At 35.6% G+C, this 20,753-nt stretch overlaps 1 protein-coding gene across 3 annotated transcripts in view; it reads right to left on the bottom strand.

The window, feature by feature from the left end:
• Positions 1 to 20,753, bottom strand: part of MALRD1 (MAM and LDL receptor class A domain containing 1) — a 930,868-nt gene that overhangs the window by 366,729 nt on the left and 543,386 nt on the right. For all 3 annotated transcript variants that reach the window (XM_050804020.1, XM_050804022.1, XM_050804021.1), the window contains exon 25: positions 1,577 to 1,824. In XM_050804020.1, the coding sequence (XP_050659977.1) occupies positions 1,577 to 1,824 (248 nt within the window). The remainder of the gene's footprint in view (positions 1 to 1,576; positions 1,825 to 20,753) is intronic.

Below are 20,753 nucleotides of genomic sequence, written 5' to 3'. Positions count from 1 at the left end.
TACTTGATAAAAACTCAATTTTTGCCAAAATAGTTTTGTATGATTTACTTTCATTCTAGACTGCTGACCAAGTTCTATCACTAAAACTCTCATCTGATCATGTCACTTCCCTTGCAGAAAATCTTCACTGTCTGTGTGATAGATGAAATTGCTCTATAAGAGTTAAACTATAAAATCAACTCACGATGAGACAGAAAAACTTTTAAGACAAAGTAAAAGTTTAACATGTATTAATACTGTGGCAGTGCTAAGGTGTTGAAGGCTGTTTGATATGTCTCTCTCCCACGGTTAGGGCTCTGTCAGCTGTGGACACAGGCACGGAGAAGTGTAAGTTGGACCGGGCAGAGTGGCTCACACCTGTAATCCCAATACTTTGGGAGGTCGAGGTGGGCAGATCACCTGAGGTCAGGAGTTCGAGACCAGCCTGGGCAACATGGTGAAAACCCTGTCTCTACTAAAAATACAAAAATTAGCTGGGATGATGGCGCAAGCCTGTAATCCCAGCTCCTCAGGCGACTGAGGCAGGAGAACCACTTGAACCTGGGAGGTGGATGTTGCAGTGAGCTGAGATCACGCCACTGCCCTCCAGTCTGGGCAACAGAGTGAGACTCTGTCGAAGGGTAGGGGAAGAGAAAGGGAAGGGAAGAAAGTTTCTGGATGTAATTTGTTTGCTTTTCAGAGTTCAAACATTGGGGAACACTCTAGTCAAAATTAGACTAGAAATTAGAGACTGCATTTCTTATTGTAAATATATTTATTTCTGTATCCATCTCTTGTAAGCAAGAGATCTCTGAGCACTTGTGATCTCTAAACACTTAATTTGTACTATATGTAAAGCTAAATTCAGTTCTTAGCCTAGCTGACTCAAGTCTTTTATGGAATATAAACAAACAAGCAAACAATAAAAAAGGAAAGTGGAAAACCCCGTAAATACGTAGTTATCGAATGAGGCTGCTGCTTTTCCCAAAGAGCCATACAACCTTATTTATACTTTTAATTATCCACAGATGTTTTTGTGAAATTTTCACAGGCTAATAACCAAGTCATGTTTTATTCCTGCCTATAGAAATTATTCTACTTGTTTTAGGAGTAAGTTCAGGGTCCTTTTTGTTTTGTTTTTCATGAAGACTTACTCAACAATTTTTGTGGTTCTAACTATCTCTAGTATTCATTCTTGTAGATATTTAATTATATACTGACTGTTGTTTAATTCTGTTTCTGTTTGTAAAATTTCCATAGTTTTAATAAGCACTAAACTTCTTAACAGAAAGCAACTGGTATCTTACTTCTGCATTATACATGGCTGTGAATAACAACCATGGAATTTTCCAATGGTTTCCCAAACTTCAATATCCATGGAATTTATCCATAGGAGAAATTGTTCTAACAGTTATAGCAATCCTTCCCTTTCCTTCTGAACTTCGCTTTTTCCCTCCCTCACATATCCAAAGTTGAATAAATTCAAACTCATCTTTTCTCTGGCCCCAGCCACTCTATTTTCTGTATGTCAATTTATCAACAGTTTCTCACAATAATTCTGTGTTTGGTTGGTTGGTTGGTTTGATTTTCCCCATACCTTGCAGTTTTTGCTTCTCTTACTTATAACTGGACTTGAAATTCTGGCAGCTCTCATGGGCTGCTGAGGGAACAAACTCTTTATAAAGATGTAATGACCAGATGAATTTCCCAAAGTGTGATCTGCCGCTGGCTCTGTGCCTGCTGCAGGGATGCTGCTAGCTTTCAGATTCCAGTCAAAGTCCTCATCTTTCTCCTGCTCCCAGGAACAAAGATCAAATTCGAAATCACAGCGCCCACTGGAGGTACCTGGAAAATATTTCCAAATATATGTTACGGAAAATGGAAATGTACTGACTTTAAAACATGCAATTCAAAATTGCAGTGATCTTGCTGTATCATGTAATATTTGAAACCTTATAATGCTATCCTGATAGCAAGATATAAAGAGACCAATTTGGTTTGCTATACACACAGCTACTTCCCTGGCTTCTGTAAGTTCATTTCTCTACAAATCTGGTCCCAGTTTCAAAGTTGATAAACTATTTTAGTATTATACACATTTCCTTCTCTAAATATCTATTTGGTCCATGTAATTTATTTATTCTGTCTTCTCATCTATGCTTCTCAGGTCTTGGTAAGAAATTTATGAAGTTTATTATTCTGCAATACATTTTAGCTTGGGTAATGCTGCCCCGAGCAAAAGTTATCATTAATCATAGTAGTTATTTTATTTTAGAACAGTTCTTTATTTTAGAGAAAATTGTGAAACAGAAAAGTGAGGTAAAAAGGTGTGATAATTTGAATGAGCTTATTGTAATAAGTTGCAGAAATTAAATATGTTAAGTTGCATCAAATACCAAACTATTGCATCAAATACCAAACTATTTCCCAGGTATTTTTTGAAGTATTTTATTACTGTCATTGCTTAAGTTGCTTTATTTTTCCATTTCCAAGATAGTAGAAATTATACAGGAATCTTTTTATCATTCTGCAAGTAAATTATCAGCTGAAAATGGTAGTGAAGATGTCATAAAACTGAGCATTGTGGTATGAAGGTGTCATACCTTATACATTTATATATTTAGGACTTTTGATACTTTTCATTTTTAAGTCAATATTCATGATTCTGCATAAAACCAATGAGGGAGGCCGGGCATGGTGGCCCATACCTGTAATCCTAGCACATTGAGGCTGAGGCAGGTAGATCACCTGAGGTCAGGAGTTCAAGACCGGCCTGGCCAACATGGTGAAATCCCATCTCTACTAAACATACAAAATTAGCTGGGTGTGGTGGCGTGCACTTGTGGTCCCAGCTGCTCAGGAGGCTGAGGCAGAAGAATCACTTGAACCTGGGAGGTAGAGGTTGCAGTGAGCCGAGATCGTGCCACTGCACTCCAGCCTGGGTGACAGAGCAAGACTCCATCTCAAAACAAAAACAAAAACAAAAACAAAAAACAAAAAAAACAGTGAGTAATTTGATCATAAGTAACAAAATGTACTGTTTAGAATTCTTTAATGACAATAATTCTTTATGAAGTTCTTTTTGAAGATTACAACTGCAATAAAAATCTGTAAAATCGTAAGTGAGATAAGTGTCCAAATATTAAAAATACTTGAAAATAACCTATGGTAGCATGTTGATATATCTTCAGATAAATGTTTCTCTCTTAAATAAACCTCATTTAAACAATTGCTCAAAATTTTTAAGGCAAATGAGGGTAAGAATGACTCTGTCATCAAAACATTCAGGGACTTGCTCTCCAATGCACAAGCCAAAGAAAGGCAGGTAACTCCATAGAAGCTATGGTAATTCCTGGACAAATCATCCACTCTATTTTATTACACATGACTCTTTAAGAATGTCCAAGTTCTGTTGCATGTGGCATCAAAACAGTGAGGTTTTTGTTTGTTTGTTTCTGTATGGATACATTCTTACAGTTACCCCAAGTCAGATAAAATTGTCTCAATGTGCAAAACAAACCCTAAACCCTTTGTAGTTTATAATGTGGAGAATATGAAAACATATGAGGCTGGGTGCAGTGGTTCACCCCTGTAATCACAACATTTTAGGAGGCCAAGGTGAGAGGATCACATGAGGCCAGTTCAAGACCATCCTGGCCAACAAAGTGAGACTCTGTCTCTACAAATAGTTAAATTTTAAGAATTAAAAATTAAAAAAGAAAACATACAAGTTTTACCATTGTTTCTATGCCATTTGGGGATATATAAGAAAATACTAAAATAAAATATAAGCTAACTTTATTACACCTCTGAGCAAGGAACTTACACAATAAAGAAAAAGGGCTTAAAATAAGCACTTTCAGCTTTTGAAAGAACTAAAGACATTGCTTTAAGAAAACATCAAGACTGATAATTTGTTTTTGTAAATTGTTTACCAGTCAAGATAATACACATTTGTAATGTCTTCAAGGATAGAGATAAATTTTCTGTCATAATTTATGTCATCAAATCAACAGAATGCCTTTTTAAAATCTAATAGCTAATTCAGTTTTCAAATGTCATTTGAAACATATTTTGTAATTTATTTTGTTCCTAGAATAGACTGTAATACTTATAACCTATTGTAGTGTAGAATACTGAAGTTCTAAGTATCCTTTCAAAGGACTGGGGAGTAGATGTCAGGAAAATAATAATGAACTCCAACGCAGCATCTAGTTTAAGAATATGAACCGCTGTCTTGGTTCAGAACTATAAAATGAAACAAATAATTCAGTTGCCTTGTGTTGGAAAATTTAGCAGCCTCTGAGAAACAGATTAGCATATAGAGCAGCATCTGGAGAGGCCATTCATATAAGAAAATAATGTGTGCTGCTGAAAAACAGATTTGATATTTTTATTCATGTAAACACTGTTACATGGATCTTTACAATGTAAATCATATTTTTCTTTTGATCTTTTTCCTCGTTTTGAAGTTATATTTTCTTGGAAAGTTTATTTCTAATATACCAGTGGGGAAAATAAAATAAGTAAAAATAAGTTGTTTGCATTTCACATCACTATGATGAGGGGGAACAACTTATAATTTCATATCCTATTATTTCCCATAGGTACCAGGTAAAAAACATAACATAGTCTTGAGAACTGATGCCATTTCCTGGCATTTCTGGTGCAGTTAATGCCAATATCAGACAGCTGTGCCATCAGGAAGACAATGAACACCTTTGTCTACAGCTGTGTCATCAATCAAACTAGTTTCTACCTTTCTAAATCCTATAATTTGTCCATTGATGAATATCACTATAGGTATAAAATAGGTCTTATTTGAAAAGGCATATTTGGAAGGAACATAACATAATTCCTTTTAAGGTCCTACCATCAAACTCAAAAAATTAAAATCTTACCATTATATTCATGTATTCATTCAATATAAAATTACTGAGCATATTCTATAAATAAAGCACATTGAGGAAAATAGGAAAAGAGGGGTACTGGGTATGAAATATAATGTGTTCCAGGTCCTGAAACATTCTCTTTATATCTGTCATTTCATTTAATCCTCACTTTGTCTCTATATAATAGTTATTATTCTTATTTTGGTTGATGAGAAAGTTGAAGTTCAGAATTAAACTTTGCTTTGCATTCCACTGTAAGTAGCAGAGCTGAAGGAGGATACAACACACAGCTCCTTTAGTACTACTCCCTTTGATAATGTGGAATGTAGCAGTTAGGGGTGAGAGTTAAAATAGAACAAATTTACAAATACAATGGGATAAGAAAGTACATGTATGTATAGAAAACATTCTCTAAGAGACTCCTGCCTCTGTGAGCCGGTAGCAACATGAAGACAGCAGTCATTCAATTCAGTGTGATTATTCTTGAGGTATTGTGGCATGATGTAGTTCATCGCTTCTTTAACTGTTCTTCTGAATATGAATGTCCTACAGGTGTCAATTTGTCATTCAAAGGAAGAAGATTCTGCATTCAAATGAATGGGATCAATTCTATAAATTTTGTCTTTGAAAGATTTTAAAAGATGCTAGTATATTAAAGGCTCTGAGAATTCCCACAATACGCAGACTATTTCTTTAGGCAAGAGAGGATATTCCCAATGTATTTGACTAAGGAACATTTTTACCTTTGGCAGAACTATTAACATATTGTAGAATAGTATGCTTATGATACGGGACAAGACTTTCAAATCCTGATATTAAGACAAACAAGCAAAAGGCATAATTAGAGAAGCTGGGTATTAGTTTCCTATGGCTGCATACGAAAATATCACAAACTGGGTGGCGTAAATCAACAGAAATTTTTTGTCTGACTCCATTTTCAGGCTGGAAGTCTGAAATGAAGGTGTTGGCAGCATCATGCTCTCTCTGATGGCTACATAGGAGGCCTTTCTTTCCTTGTCTCTTCATAGCTGCTGGTAGCTATGAGCCATCTTAGTGTTCCTTGGCTTGTAGATGAATCACATCAATCACCTGTCATTCTCCCTGTCTGTTTTCACATCATCTTCTCTCTGTGTCCAATTTTCCCTCTTCTTATAAGGACACCAGTCATTGAATTAGGACCCACCTTTATCCAGCAGGACTGTATTTTAACTAGATGACATCTGCAAAAGTCCTATTTCCAAATAAGGTTGCATTCTGAGATTCCAGGTGACCATGAGTTTAAAATTCCAGGTGACCAGGTGTAACTAAATTTTCAGTGGACATTATACAACCCAGTTACTTAAATGTTTACTTTTTCAAAGGTAAATCTCTTGGGCTTTTGTGCTCTGTAATCATATCATTCAAAAATAATTATAATTTGGCTATCCTTTGTTTCATTTCATGTGTTAAATACTGACCAGGACCACAAAGATAATATTAAACAGTAATACTAATAGTAGATATTTTGACATGTTCTTGATTTTAATGTAAGTATTTTCACTCTTTCCTACATTAATTTGATAGAACACCTTTAATGTCTTAAAAATAATCATACGCATGCTCTGCATAGCGTAAGAAACGGCTGCTTAATTTAAACAATAATTTTCAGCATCTATCAGCTTGCTATTATTTTCTTCAGTAATGTGGGTACATTGACATATTATGACATCAAAATACACTTAAAATGTTATAAGATCTTCATCTCAAATTGCATGATATATTACTACGTATATACTACATGTATTATGATGAATTTAGTTTGCTAGCATTTTAAGCTTTTCTGCATGTATATTCACAGGGCGTTTGAATATCACTCGTCTGATTTTTGTAGGCTTCATAATCAGTGATATATTAGCTTAATAAAATAAATTCTACCTTTTCATATGGTTGAAATAGTTTCTTTGGGCATTATTAGTTCATTAAAATTTGGTAGAACTCCATAACCCCAGGAGAAAGAACTGGAGGACATTTGTTGATAACTTATTTGATAGTTAATGGTCTTTTCAGGTTTTTTACTTTATTAGTTAATTTGGTTATTTTTCCCCTAGAAAAGTAACTATTTCATTGACATTTGCAAATTAGCACAGAGTTATTGGTCTCTATATCCTTTTTATGTCTCCTTTAGCAAAACTACATTTATTTGTATCTTTCTTCCTTTTTTAAATTAAAAATTAGTAAAAGTTTATCTACTACCTCTCTTTTTAAAAATAACAGTCTTGGACTTATCATTTGAATTTTTTTTTCAAGTTAGCATTTCTCATTTTCTTAACAAAATTTTTGCAACCTTTTATTCTGAAATAGTTTCAAACTTGCACAAAAGTTGCAATAATAATAAAAATATCTTTCATCTACCCTTTAACCAAGTTCACAAATGTTTATATTTTCCTATTTCTATCTAAATTCATGTGTATGTGGATACACAGGCACACCTCTAATGTATTGCTCTGTCAATTCCGGGCCATTACAAAAAAGTAAATACCACAATAAAGCAAATCACATGAAATTTTGGGTTTCTCAGTGCATATAAAAGTTTTGCTTACACTATACTACAGTGTACTAAAAGTAACATTACGTCTAAAAAGTGTAAATGCCTTAGTTAAAAATAATTTATTCCTAAAAAATGCTATCATCTGAACATTTAGTGAATCACAATGCTTTTGCAGATGGAAGATATTGCCTTAATGTTGATGGTTGCCGAATGGTCAAGATGGTGGTTGCTGAAGGTGGCTGCTAAGTTGGCTACTGTAGCAATTTCTTAAAATAAGAAAACAAGTTTGCTTGAAATAAGTTTGCTACATTGGTTGACTCTTCACTAAAGATTCTCTGTAGCAGGTAAAGCCATTTGTTTTGTTTGTTTAGACATATCTTCAGGCTCCACTTCTAATTCTAGTTCTTTTGCTGTTTCCACCACATCTGTGTTACTTCCTGCACTGAAATCTTGAAGCCCTCAAAGTCATCCATGAAGATTAAAATCAACTTCTTTCATACTCCTGTTAATGTTAGCATTTTGACCTTCTGCCATGAATCACAAATGTTCTTAATGGCATCTAGAATGGTGAATCCTTTCCAGAAGGTTTTTGATTTACTTTGTCCAGATCCATGAAAAGAATCACCCCCTATGGCAGTTGTTGCCTCATAAAATGTATTTCTTAAATAGTAAAACCTGAAAGTCAAAATTACTCCTTGATTCATGGACAACAAAATTAATATTGTGTTAGTAGGCAGGAAAGCAACATCAAACTCCCTTTATATCTCCATCAGAGCTCTTGGGAGATCAGGTGTGTTGTCAGTAAGCGGTAATATTTTGACAGGATTTTTCTTTTTCTGAGCTGTAAATGTGAACAGTGGGCTTCAGTAAACCATGCTATAAACAGATGTGCCGTCATCCAGGCTTTGTTGTTCCATTTAGAGAGCATACTCAAAATCCACACTGGGAAAATATGGAAACGTGGATTCATATTAGGAAAAACATTATTACAACGGGGGAACCTGACAGTTGAAACGGCCTTTGGTATGAGTCAATGTACTCTCTCTTATGAAAATGTTGAAGCAGGAATTAGGTGACTTCCCTCCACCTCCATTGTCAGCCAGGTCACGGAAGTTACAGAAATGATTCCTTTATTGGTTGGTGTTGCATTTGATCAATTAATTTAACAATGTAACAGATGTTGGGGCTGGTTCATCAATAAGCATGTCCTAATGGAGTTCTGTCGCATTTTAATAGAATGGGGTAAGTGCTAGGATGGAGATGGAAAATTTATGATTAATTGTAATTGAGTACAATAAACACTATACAAAAGTCTAAATGTTGAATCCCCATTTCAATGAGCTTAAACTAAGAAAGACTTAAAACCTGCTGGGCATGGTGGCTCTTGCCTGTAATCCCAGCATTTTGGGAAGCCGAGGTGGGTGGATCGCTTGAGGCCAGGAGTTTGAGACCAGCCTAGGCAACATGTTGAAACTCCATCTCTACTAAAAATACAAAAATTAGTCAGGTATGGTGGCACACGCCTGTTGTCTCAGCTACTCAGGAGGCTGAGGCACCAGAATCACTGGAACCCAGGAGGCAGAGGTTGCAGTGAGCCAAGATCTTGCCACTGTACTCTAGCATGGGCAACAGAGTGAGTTCCTATCTCAAGAAAAAGAAAGAAGGGAGGAAGGGAGGAAGGAAGGGAGGGAGGGAGGGAGGGAGGGAGGGAGGGAGGGAGGGAGGAAGGAAGGAAGGAAGGAAGGAAGGAAGGAAGGAAGGAAGGAAGGAAGGGAGGGAGGAAAGGAGGGAGGGAGGGAGGGAGGGAGGGAGGGAGGGAGGAAGGGAGGGAGGGAGGAAGGAAGGAAAGAACGGAGGGAGGGAGGGAGGGAGGGACGGAGGGAGGGACGGACGGACGGACAGAGGTTGGTTAAAAACCATCTTTATTTTCCGAAGGCACAACTGTCCACAAAGAAAATCTAAGGAGTGTACTGGGAAGGAGGGAGGGAGGAAAGGAGGGAGAGAGGGAGGGAGAGAGGGAGGGAGAGAGGGAGGGAGGAAGGGAGGGAGGGATGGAAAGACTTAAAAGCCGTTACGATTTTCTGAAAGCATGACTGTCCACAAAGAAAATCTACAAAACTCTGATAGCTAATAAATGAGTCAGCAAGGTCACAGGACACAAGATTGACATACCATATTACTTAAGGAAAATTAAATAATTAAATTTTATTTCTGAATCCTAGAAATGAAGACAGAAATAAAAATTAAAATATAATACCATTTATAATCCTTCAAAAAATGAAACAAGTGTAAATATTGTAAGACATACATAGAATTTGTATGCTGAAAACCACAAAATACTGATGAGAGAAATCAAAGATCTAAATAATGGGGAGAAACCTACTGTGCTGATGATTGGAAAACTCAATACATTAAAATTATGACTTCTCCCCAAATTGACGTTATTAAATGCAATTTTTATCAAAGTTCCATCAAAATAATTTATAGCTATATATTTTTATAAGATTTATATAGAACGTCAATGGAACTAGAATAACTAAAACAATTTTGTACAAGAAGAATGCATTAGAAGGAATTAATCTAACTGATTTCAAGATTCATGACACAGCTTTTTTGATTTACTTCATCCAGATCCATCAAAGAAATCACCCCCATGGCAGTTGTTGCCTTATAAAATGTATTTCTTAAATAGTAAAACCTGAAAGTCAAAATTACTCCTTGATTCATGGACAACAAAATTAATATTGTGTTAGTAGGCAGGAAAGCAACGTCAAACTCCCTTTATATCTCCATCAGAGCTATCCAGACTGTCTTGTACTACTGGAGGAATAGATACCTGGATCAATAGAACAGAAAAGAACCCAGAATTAGCTCCATGTAAGTACAACTAAGTTTTGACAAAGGTACAAAAACAATTAAACGAAAGTAGAACAGTCTCATTAACGATGCTGGAGTAGTTGGTTATAGGCAAATATACAAATAAACTGTGACCAAAATTTGACACTTTATACAAAAATTAACAAAATGATTCATAACCTTAAATGTAAAATGTAATACCATACAACTTTTTAAAGAACCCAAAGGAGAAAATCAGGGACCTAGGACTTGGTGAAATATTCTTAGATGTGATATCAAAAGCATGATCTCAAAGAGGAAAGATCAATACATTGAACTTCATCAACATTAAAAATGTTTGCTCTGCAAATGATCCTGTTAAGAGAACAAAAAAGACAACCTAAAGCTGGGGAGAAAATATTTGCCATTCATATATCTGTTAAAAGACTTATACCAATAATGTATAAAGAATTCTCAAAACTCAACAGTTAAAAAAAGCCTGATTCGAGAATGGGCTAAAGAGATATTTCAGCCAAGAGGATATATGGATTATAAACAAGCACAGGAAATAATATTCAACATTACTAGCTAATAAGGAAGTGCAAATTAAGACCATGATGAGATATCACTCCTCACTTATAAGAAGGGTAATGTAAAAACAAAATAGTAACACCATTAAATGTTCACAAGGTCATGGCAAAACTTGTTCTTGTGTACATTACTGGTGGTAGTGTGACACGAGGCAATCACTCTGGAAAATAGCACCAGGGTATGTCACCTCCATAGCATGAAACATGACTAAACAATACAGAGGAAAACCTGATTTATACATACAACAACTTTGATGGATCTCAAGAGGATGACACTGAGAGAAAGAAGATCTTTGAGACCTATTCTCAAAGGTCACATCCTGTATAGTTCCATTTATACAACGTTCTCAAAATGATAAAGCAAAGAGATATAAAACAAAGTAGTGGCTTCCTGAGGTTAGAGATGATGGGAATGACTTTGACTGTAAAGAAGTAGCTCAAGGAAGATCTTTGTAAAGATGGAGTATCTTGATTGTGGCAATGATGCTTTACATAAATTTATGCATGTAATGAAATGCTGCAGACTTTCAAACATTGAGCCAATATTAGTTGCCAGGTTTTAATATTGGACCATAGTTATATAACCACTGAGGGAAAAATGCATGAAGGGTATCTTTGAGCTTTTGAACTTTTTTTTTTTTTGACTGAGTCTCGCTCTGTCGCCCTGGGTGGCGTGATCTCGGCTCACTGTAACCTTTGCCACCTGGGTTCACGCCATTCTCCTGCCTCAGCCTCCCGAGTAGCTGGGACTACAGGCACCCGCCACCACATGCGGCTAATTTTTTTGTATTTTTAGTAGAGACGGGGTTTCATTGTGTTAGCCAGGATGGTCTCGATCTCCTGACCTCATGATCTGCCCGCCTCAGCCTCCCAAAGTGCTGGGATTACAGGCATGAGCCACCGCGCCCGGCCTCTCTTTGAACTTTCTATGAATTCATAAATATTTCAAAATTAAAGGCTAAAATATTAATATCAATTGCTGATTATCATTAGGATTTTATGATAGAGTGGTTTCCAGTGTATTTTGTTATTCTGTGAAGTAATAATCATAAATACATTAAACAAATATTTTCACACTGTGATATACAGAATGACTGTACTACAAAGCATATTTGTGTTCCTACAAAGAAAAAGGCAGTTTTGAGGATAAATAATTTAGAAAAGCCCTATGTGCATCAACCTTTTGAAAATCATAAGGCACATTATATATCAAACATTTGGAAAATATGGATTATCTCATGAGTGATTCAGAGAGGTCCTTCACATATAATTTTTTCTTCTCTGTCGACGACCTGGGTTTATAATCTGGAAAATATTATCCTAACACTTGCCACTTAAGACACTGTGATAGTAAGAGGAGGGACCACTGTTGGTAATTTTGGAAAGACGATGAATGTGGTCTTAGCTCCCGTCACTCAGCTGCAGCCGGATCTAATGAATTCCTCAAGGTCAGGACAGCGGATCCTTCCCAGAAAGCCTGCCTTAATAACATCATGATATCTGACCTACTTTCCAACATAATTTCTCAAAGAAAACAAAAGCTATTCTCAGTCCATGCTTAATAACAACTCTGAAAACACACTGGTTGTTTTCAAAGCAGTGTGTTACTTTTATGAAAACCTACGTTGGGATTAGTATTTATATATGACCAAATTATCTTCATTTCACCCCTCCAAAAATACTTGGCACTTTCTCTAACTCTCAAGAAATGCAAATGCTTATTTATGTATCTCTTTTACTATACAAGAAGCTCTACAATTATTCAGACCATATCTTGTTTTTCTTTGTTTTTGCCCTAGGGCCACTTCTGTTGGGGGTGCCTAATGTTTACCAAATAAATAAATGAAAAGGAAATCTCGTAGTAATATGTCAGATAATGTGAGTGTTAATTATAAAATGCTTTCTTAGATTTTAAATAGTTATTGACTAAGAACGAAGTAATTACCCAGGTCAGTGGTTTTCAGTATCCAGGATAATGCACACTGGTGTACTCCCTAGCACAGAGGCAGTGTACACTGTGAAATTCATTTTTGCCACAACTGAACACTAATTATGAAAACATAAAAAGTTTCAGATGGAACGTCGACCTTACTACAATAAATAAATAATACATGTAATATAACCTCACTGCAAAACTAACAATTACACCTTAAAATCATAATCCCTTCTCCACCAGAATTCATCTGTTTCCTTGGAAATTAGAGAATGCTATATAGTCATATGCCATAACAATTAAAAGAGGGCAGTCAAGATGTAAACACATCAACTCAAAAAACTAAGTAAATAAAAGCATCCTGAGGGATAAAGTGGGTAGTGAAATTCTCCTTATGCATTTATAGAACCCAAAGGACACTGTTATTGACATAGTGATGACATAAAAGGGGCTGTGTTTTAATTATTCTTGGCTTTTAAAATATTTCATTGATTTTTAAAATTCCTTCAATTACATCATATATCCTTTGGCTTGATTCATCATTTTTCATTCTTTGGTCAAATATTAATTTTTCAATGAGAATTTCTATAAGTGCCTATTTAAAATTGTAAGCCACCACCCCAAGCATTTTGCTTTACTTTTCCGTACTTTTTGCTGGACCACTAATCACTGTAATGTGTGTGTGTGTGTGTGTGTGTATAAATACAGATACATGTATGTGTATATGTGTGTGTGTGTGATATATATATAGTGTTAATTTACTTATTTTCTTTGATGTTTGTGTCCCACCCACCACCAACAGTCAGAATGGAAACTCCATGACAGCAGGACATATATATGTATTGTTCATTTCATTATTCCAAGAAATTAGAAAAAATACCAGAAATATCATAATAAACACTTGCTGAATGAATGCTCATTTTTACAAGTTTCTCAAAATCTTCAATAAGTTATATTAGAAGGCAAACACACGTATATGAACTATGTCTTGACTTGAATATATTTCAGTCTATTCAATTAATAAAACCTGAGAGAAAGTGGTAAAAAATATAGAAAGAAAGATGTACAAAATAAAACACAAATTATTGCTAATGGTTAAAAAATATCGAATATTAAAACCAACAGATATTTGCTTATGTTGACAAGGAACTAAAGAGTACAATAACAGCTCCCTCTTCCACCAGAAAGCTTTGTGAAATTGTTGTATTATCGAGAGCAACACTTTTCAAATTTTAATACACATATGAATCACCTGAGGAACTTGCTAACAAGAAGTTTATGATTTTGTGAGTCTCAGATGGGGCCTCAATGCTAGCAAAGATGCTGATGCTCTCTAGACCAAAATCTGATTGGAAGTAAGTTTAATTATTTAGCAATATTTAATTTTGCTCTGCTATGACGTAAAAAGTAATAATATTTTGAGGCACATTTCATCCAGTGGAAAATAACCTGTGTTTAAACATATCTGTAATAATTGTGAAAGACTGCTAGTAAGTGACTGAGTATAAGAGTTTGGTTGATTTTTTTTTTTAATGTTCTTTCCCGTCATCCTCCCAATCTAGGCAGAGTACACTTTTCTATCCCATTGATTTTGGAAATGGATTTGTGACTTTCTATGGCCAATGAAATATTTAGAGACATGACACAGGCAGAGAATAAACATTTACTTTCATGTCTGGATTTGTGCCTTTTTCCTTCTATTTTCTGCTCAAAGAACATGACTTACGTAGCTGCTGGCTCAGGCATGAACTCCACCCACACCTTACAACTAAGCCCTGCTAAGGTTAACCCAAATCACAGAACCTTTTGGGAGTGTTAATGGGTACAAAAAAAAAAGTTAGAAAGAATGAATAAGACCTACTATTTCATAGCACATCAAATTGACGATAGTCAATGATAAATTAATTTTACATTTTAAAATAGGCAAAAGAGTGTAAATAGATTGTAACACATAGGATAAATGTTTGAGAAGGTGGATACCCCATTCTCTGGAATCTGATTATTTTTCATGGCATGCCTGAATCAAAACATCTTATGTAACCCATAGATATAGACACCTACTATGAAATGGTTTGGATCTTTATCCCCACCCAAATGTCATCTCAAATTGTAATCTCCATGTGTCAGAGAGAGACCTGGAGGGAGGTAATTAGATCATGAGGACAGTTTCCCCCATGCTGTTCTTATGATAGTGAGCGAGTTCTCAGGAGATCTAATGGTTTAAAAGTAAAGCACTCACTCTCTCGCTCTCTCTCTTCTGCTTCCATGGAAGACATTCCTTGCTTCCCCTACACTTTCCACTGTAATTGTAAGTTTCCTGAGGCCTCCCCAGCCATGTGGAACTGTAAGTCAGTTAAACCTCTTTTATTTATAAATTACCCAGTCTCAAATATGTCTTTATAGCAGTGTGAAAATGAACTAATATAACACATACTATGTACCTACAAAATTTAGAAATTTAAAAATTAAGAAAACAAATCATAGAACCTCACCATTACAGGGTGAAAATAAGAAACGGTTTTTAAATTGACAATGATTTTTGCTGTAGATTGTTACACAGCATTATCATGATACAGATAACTTATACAGAAATTAGTACTTTAATGGAGTGCTGACATAAAAATTACCTAAAATTTGTAGCAATGACCAGGATGGCAGGCAATAAAGGAATTGTTACAGGAGACTGAAAAAATTGAGATTTATATTATGTAACATCAAAACATTTGATAAACCTAGTGCCCAAGATATTGTGGAAAGCTGAATATGTATATAATTACATTACAAATTTGTGTGAGGAGTTTTCCGGGCAAAATGTTGAAAACATGAATTGGTTACTACTTGATGTATTTGATATGATGCCACAAGAAAAATATAAGCTCAGGAAAGAACTGATAAGCTAGTAAACACATTTAAGAAGGCAAGGAGAGAGGTCAGAAATTCGGAGATTTTAAACCTCGGAAGTAGAAACTTTAATTGATCATTTAAATAGTGGAATACTAAAACATATCTTCCAGAAAAGACCAAACCCAGGGCTCCATCATGAAAGCATGGCCTTGGGATAAAGTCCAAACCAAGTGTAGAGCTGGAGACTGTTTTTCAGACTTTTGACAGGAAAAACATCCTCCTAGGTATGTGTGTGTGCGTGTATGTATGTATATGTGTATATATACATACACACACAAGTACACTATATATATATATATATAGTCACCCTGATGTGCTATTAAGTAGTAGGTCTTATTAATTCATTCTAACTATATATACACAAAGTTTTATATATAGTATATAACTAGTATATGTATATACTAGCATATAGTATATATGTAGCTATATATATATTGTGTAAATATGTATATATATGTACGTGTGTGTGTGTATATATATAGTTAGAAAGAATTAATAAGAGTTACTATTTAATAGCACATCAGGGTGCCTATAATCAGTAATATCTTAGTTTTACATTTTAAAATAACTTAAAGAGTGCAAGTGAATTGCTTGTAATTCAAAGGATAAATGCTTGAGGAGATGGACACCCCATTGTCCATGAGGTGCTTATTTCACATTGCATGCCTGTATTCAAACATCTCATGTACCCCATAAATATATATACCTACTATGAAATGATTTGGCTCTTTGTCCCCACCCAAATCTCATCTCAAATTGTAATCCCCACATGTCAGGGAGAGACATGGTGGGAGGTGATATTTTTTATGGTTTATTTTGTTATGGTTTTACAAAAATCTGAGACATCAAAAAAAACTGTGATTAAATTTAGAGAAAAAGGCACATCTCACAGAGAATTTTACAGTGGGTGAGAAGCAACATGAACTGCAGACCTTGCAGGTGGGGAGTCTCTTGCAAAAGCAGAAGTCACATCAGCAAACTGGTGAAGAGGCAGCTCTAAGCTCCGTTCAGCCACAGACACATCAAAATGCAAGCAGAAAATGTCAGAATCAATGTTGTCAGAACTCTGGAAAGCAGTCAAAAGATTACAACAAGCAAGCAAATGCTGAATCAAGAAGACAGCAACCTAAAAATGGTAGGAAGATTCTCCACAATTTCTTATAGAAGATAGAAGCAGTGGGAATATTTTCTCATTCATTGTTTGAAGCCAGTATTACTTCTAATACCAAAACCAGACAAAAACTTGTAAGAAACAAGAACTAAAGAGCAACATTTCTCATGAACATAGATCTGAAAATATTCAATAAAATATTAGCAAATCAAATTCAACGATGTCTAAAAATAACTACATGGCATAGCCAAATGGGGTTTGTTCCAGGTTTGTAAGGCTGGCTCAACATTCGAAAACCAAATAATGTAATCCATCACATCAACAAGCTAAAGACGAAAAATCATATAATCATATCAATACATGAAGAAAAAGCATCTGACAAAATCCGACACCATTCATGATAAAAACTCTCAGCAAACTAGAAATAGAGGAAAACTTTCTCAACTTCTTAAAGAACAACTACAAAAAAACCTACAGCTAAAACTACATTTAATGGTGAAAAGCTAGACGCATTTTTGCTAATATCAGGAGCAAGACAAAGATGTTCCCTCTCACAACTCCTTTTCAACATCACACTGACAGTCCTAACTCATGCAATAAAACAAGAAAAGGAAGTAAAAGTTACACAAATTAGGAAGGAAGATACAAAACTGTCTTTTGTCACATATGGCATAATTACCTATGTAAATTCTAAAAGACAAAAATATTCTGGAACTAATAAGCAATTACAGGGGTTTGTAGGATACATGATTAATACACAAAAGTCAATTGCTTTCCTATATATCAACAGTGAACAAGTGGAATTTGAAATTAAAAACATGATAACATTTATATTAGCACTCTCTCTCCGCAGAAATGAAATACTTAGGTATATGTCTAACAAAGTAGATTTAAGATTTATTTTTATTTTATTTGTTTTTTTCTGAGGTGGAGTCTCGCTCTGCCACCCAGGATGGAGTGCAGTGGCACGATCTTGGCTCACTACAACCTCTGCCTCCTGGGTTCAAGTGATTCTCCTGTCTCAGCCTCCTGAGTAGCTGGGATTACAGGCATCTGCCACCACATCCAGCTATATTTTTTGTAATTCTAGTAGAGATGAGGTTTCGCCATGTTGGCCAGGCTAGTCTCAAACTCCAGACCTCAGTGTATCCATCTGCCTCAGCCTCCCAAAATGCTGGCATTACAGGGGTGAGCCACTGCACCCTGCCAGATGTAAGATGTATATGAGGAAAACTATTAAACTATGATAAAATATATCAAAGAATAACTAAATAAATGGAGAGTTAATTCATGTTCATCAATAGAAATGGTCAAGGTTGTCAAGATATCAATTCTTCCCAATTTGACCTTTAGATACAATGCAATCCCAATAAAATCCCAGCAAGTTATTTTGTGGATATTGACAAACAATCCTAAGGCTTGCATAGAGAGGCAAAAGATTCAGAATAGTCAAGACAATAGTAAAAATAAAACAAAAGAAGACAGCTAATACTACCTGACCCCAGGCCTTACAATAAAGTTTCAGTAATCAAGACAATGAAACATTGGCAAAAGAATATACAAATAGATGAATCAAACACAATACAGTGCCCAGAAACAGATGAACAAAAATATAGTTATTGATATTTGAAAAACAACAAAAACAAGTCAATGGAGAAAGAAGAGTCTTTTTAGTAAATGGCGCTGGAAAAACTGAACGTCTACATGCAAAACAATGAATCTAGACACAGAGTTTATAAGTTTATATTCTCCACAAAAATTAACTCAAAATGGATAATAGACATGAATATAAAATGCGAAACTATAAAAATGCTGGCAAATAACATCTGAGAATATCTAGATGATCTTTTGCTATAGTGATAGTTTTTTAAATACAACACCAATGGCACAATTCATGAAACAAATAATTGGTAAGTTGGACTTTCTTAAATTTTAGAAGTGATGCTTTCTGAAAGACACCGTAAAGCAAATTACCAGTAGAAGACTAGTCACAAACTGAAAGAAAATAAGTGAAAGACACATCTGAGAAAAAATTATTATCCAAAACATACAAAGAACACTCAAAACTCAAAACCAAACAACCTAATTAATAAACGGACAGAAGATCTGAACAGATACCTCATCAAAGAAGACATACAATGGCAAGTAAGCAAATGAAACGAAGCTCAACATCATATGTCATCAGGAAATTGCAAATTTAAAAAAGTGGCATACCACTAAATACCCATTAAGATAGCAAAAATTTGGCCGGGCGCGGTGGCTCAAGCCTGTAATCCCAGCACTTTGGGAGGCCGAGACGGGCGGATCACGAGGTCAGGAGATCGAGACCATCCTGGCTAACCCGGTGAAACCCCGTCTCTACTAAAAAATACAAAAAAACTAGCCGGGCGAGGTGGCGGGCGCCTGTAGTCCCAGCTACTTGGGAGGCTGAGGCAGGAGAATGGCATGAACCCGGGAGGCGGAGCTTGCAGTGAGCTGAGATCTGGCCACTGCACTCCAGCCTGGGCGACAGAGCGAGACTCCGTCTCAAAAAAAAAAAAAAAGATAGCAAAAATTTAAAAAAGCTGAAAACATCAAGTGCTAGCAAAGATATGGAGTGACAGAAATTGCCATTCATTGATGCTGTGAATGCAAAATGGTACAGTCACTTTGGAAAACAGTTTGGCAGTTCCTTGCAAAACTAAACATACCTTACCATATAACCCTGCAAACTTGGTCCCTGATATTTTCCCAAAGGAGTTAAAAACTTATGTCCACACAAGAACCTGCACATGCATGCTTACAGCAGCTTTATTCATAATTGCCAAAATTGGAAGCAACCAAGATGCCCCTCAGTGAGCGAATGGACAAATAAACTGTGGCCTATTCAGACAACAGAATATTATCCAGCTGTAAAAAGCAATGAGTTTTCATGTCTATTATCAAGTGAAAAAAGGACATTTGAAAAGGCTACATGCTGTGTGATTTCAACTACATGACATTCTAGAAAAGACAAAACTATGCAGACAGGATCAAAATCAGTTGCCAGCTGTTTAAGGGTGGAGAGGAATGAACAGGCGGAGCATAGATGATTTTGAAGGCAATGAAACGACTCTGTAGGATACTATGATAGTCGATACATGTTATTATACATTTGTTATATAACCCACAGAATGTACAGCACCAAGAGTGAGACCTAATGTAAACTATGGAGTGTTAATGATGTGTCATTTTAGGTTTATCGAGTGTAGAAAATGTACCACTCTTGTATGGGGAAGGCTGTGGGTATATGGAAATAAGGGGTATATGTTCGTTCGTTTGTTCATTCTTTCTTTCTTTCTTTTTTTTTTTTTTTTTTTTTGACGGAATCTTGCTGTCACCAGACTGGAGTGTAGTGGCACGATCTCAGCTCACTGCAACCTCCGCCTCCTGGGTTCAAACAATTCCCCTGCCTCAGCCTCCCGAGTAGCTGGGACTACAAGCGCGTGCCACCACGCCCAGCTATTTTTTTGTATTTTTAGAAGAGACGGGGTTTCACTATGTTAGCCAGGATGGTCTTGATCTCCTGGCCTCATGATCCGCCCGCCCTGGCCTCCCAAAGTGCTGGGATTACAGGCGTGAGCCACCGCACCCAGTTGATAACTGTACTTTCTACTCAGTTTGTTGTAAACCTAAAATTGCTATAAAACTAAAGGTATTAAAAATAAACATGAAAAAAGACAACCTACAAAATGATAATGAATATATGCAAACTGCATATTTGATAATGATTTAAGATTTAGAATTCTAAAGAACTCCTATAACTCAACAAAAGATAATTCTGTGAAAAAAATTGGGCAAAATAGACATTTCTCCAAAAAAGATACACAAATGACCAATAAGATCAAGAAAAGATGTTCAACATCATTCATCATTAGGGAAATGCAAATCAAAACCACCATGAGATTACACTTCATACTCCCTAGGATGGCTATAATTAAAAAGCTTAAAAAGGAAAGCAGCA

This window comes from Macaca thibetana, chromosome 9 (genome assembly GCF_024542745.1).
Source record: "Macaca thibetana thibetana isolate TM-01 chromosome 9, ASM2454274v1, whole genome shotgun sequence".
NCBI classification, from domain to species: domain Eukaryota; kingdom Metazoa; phylum Chordata; class Mammalia; order Primates; family Cercopithecidae; genus Macaca; species Macaca thibetana.
Note: the sequence above shows the minus strand (reverse complement) of the source record. Positions and strands in the feature narration are given on the sequence as shown.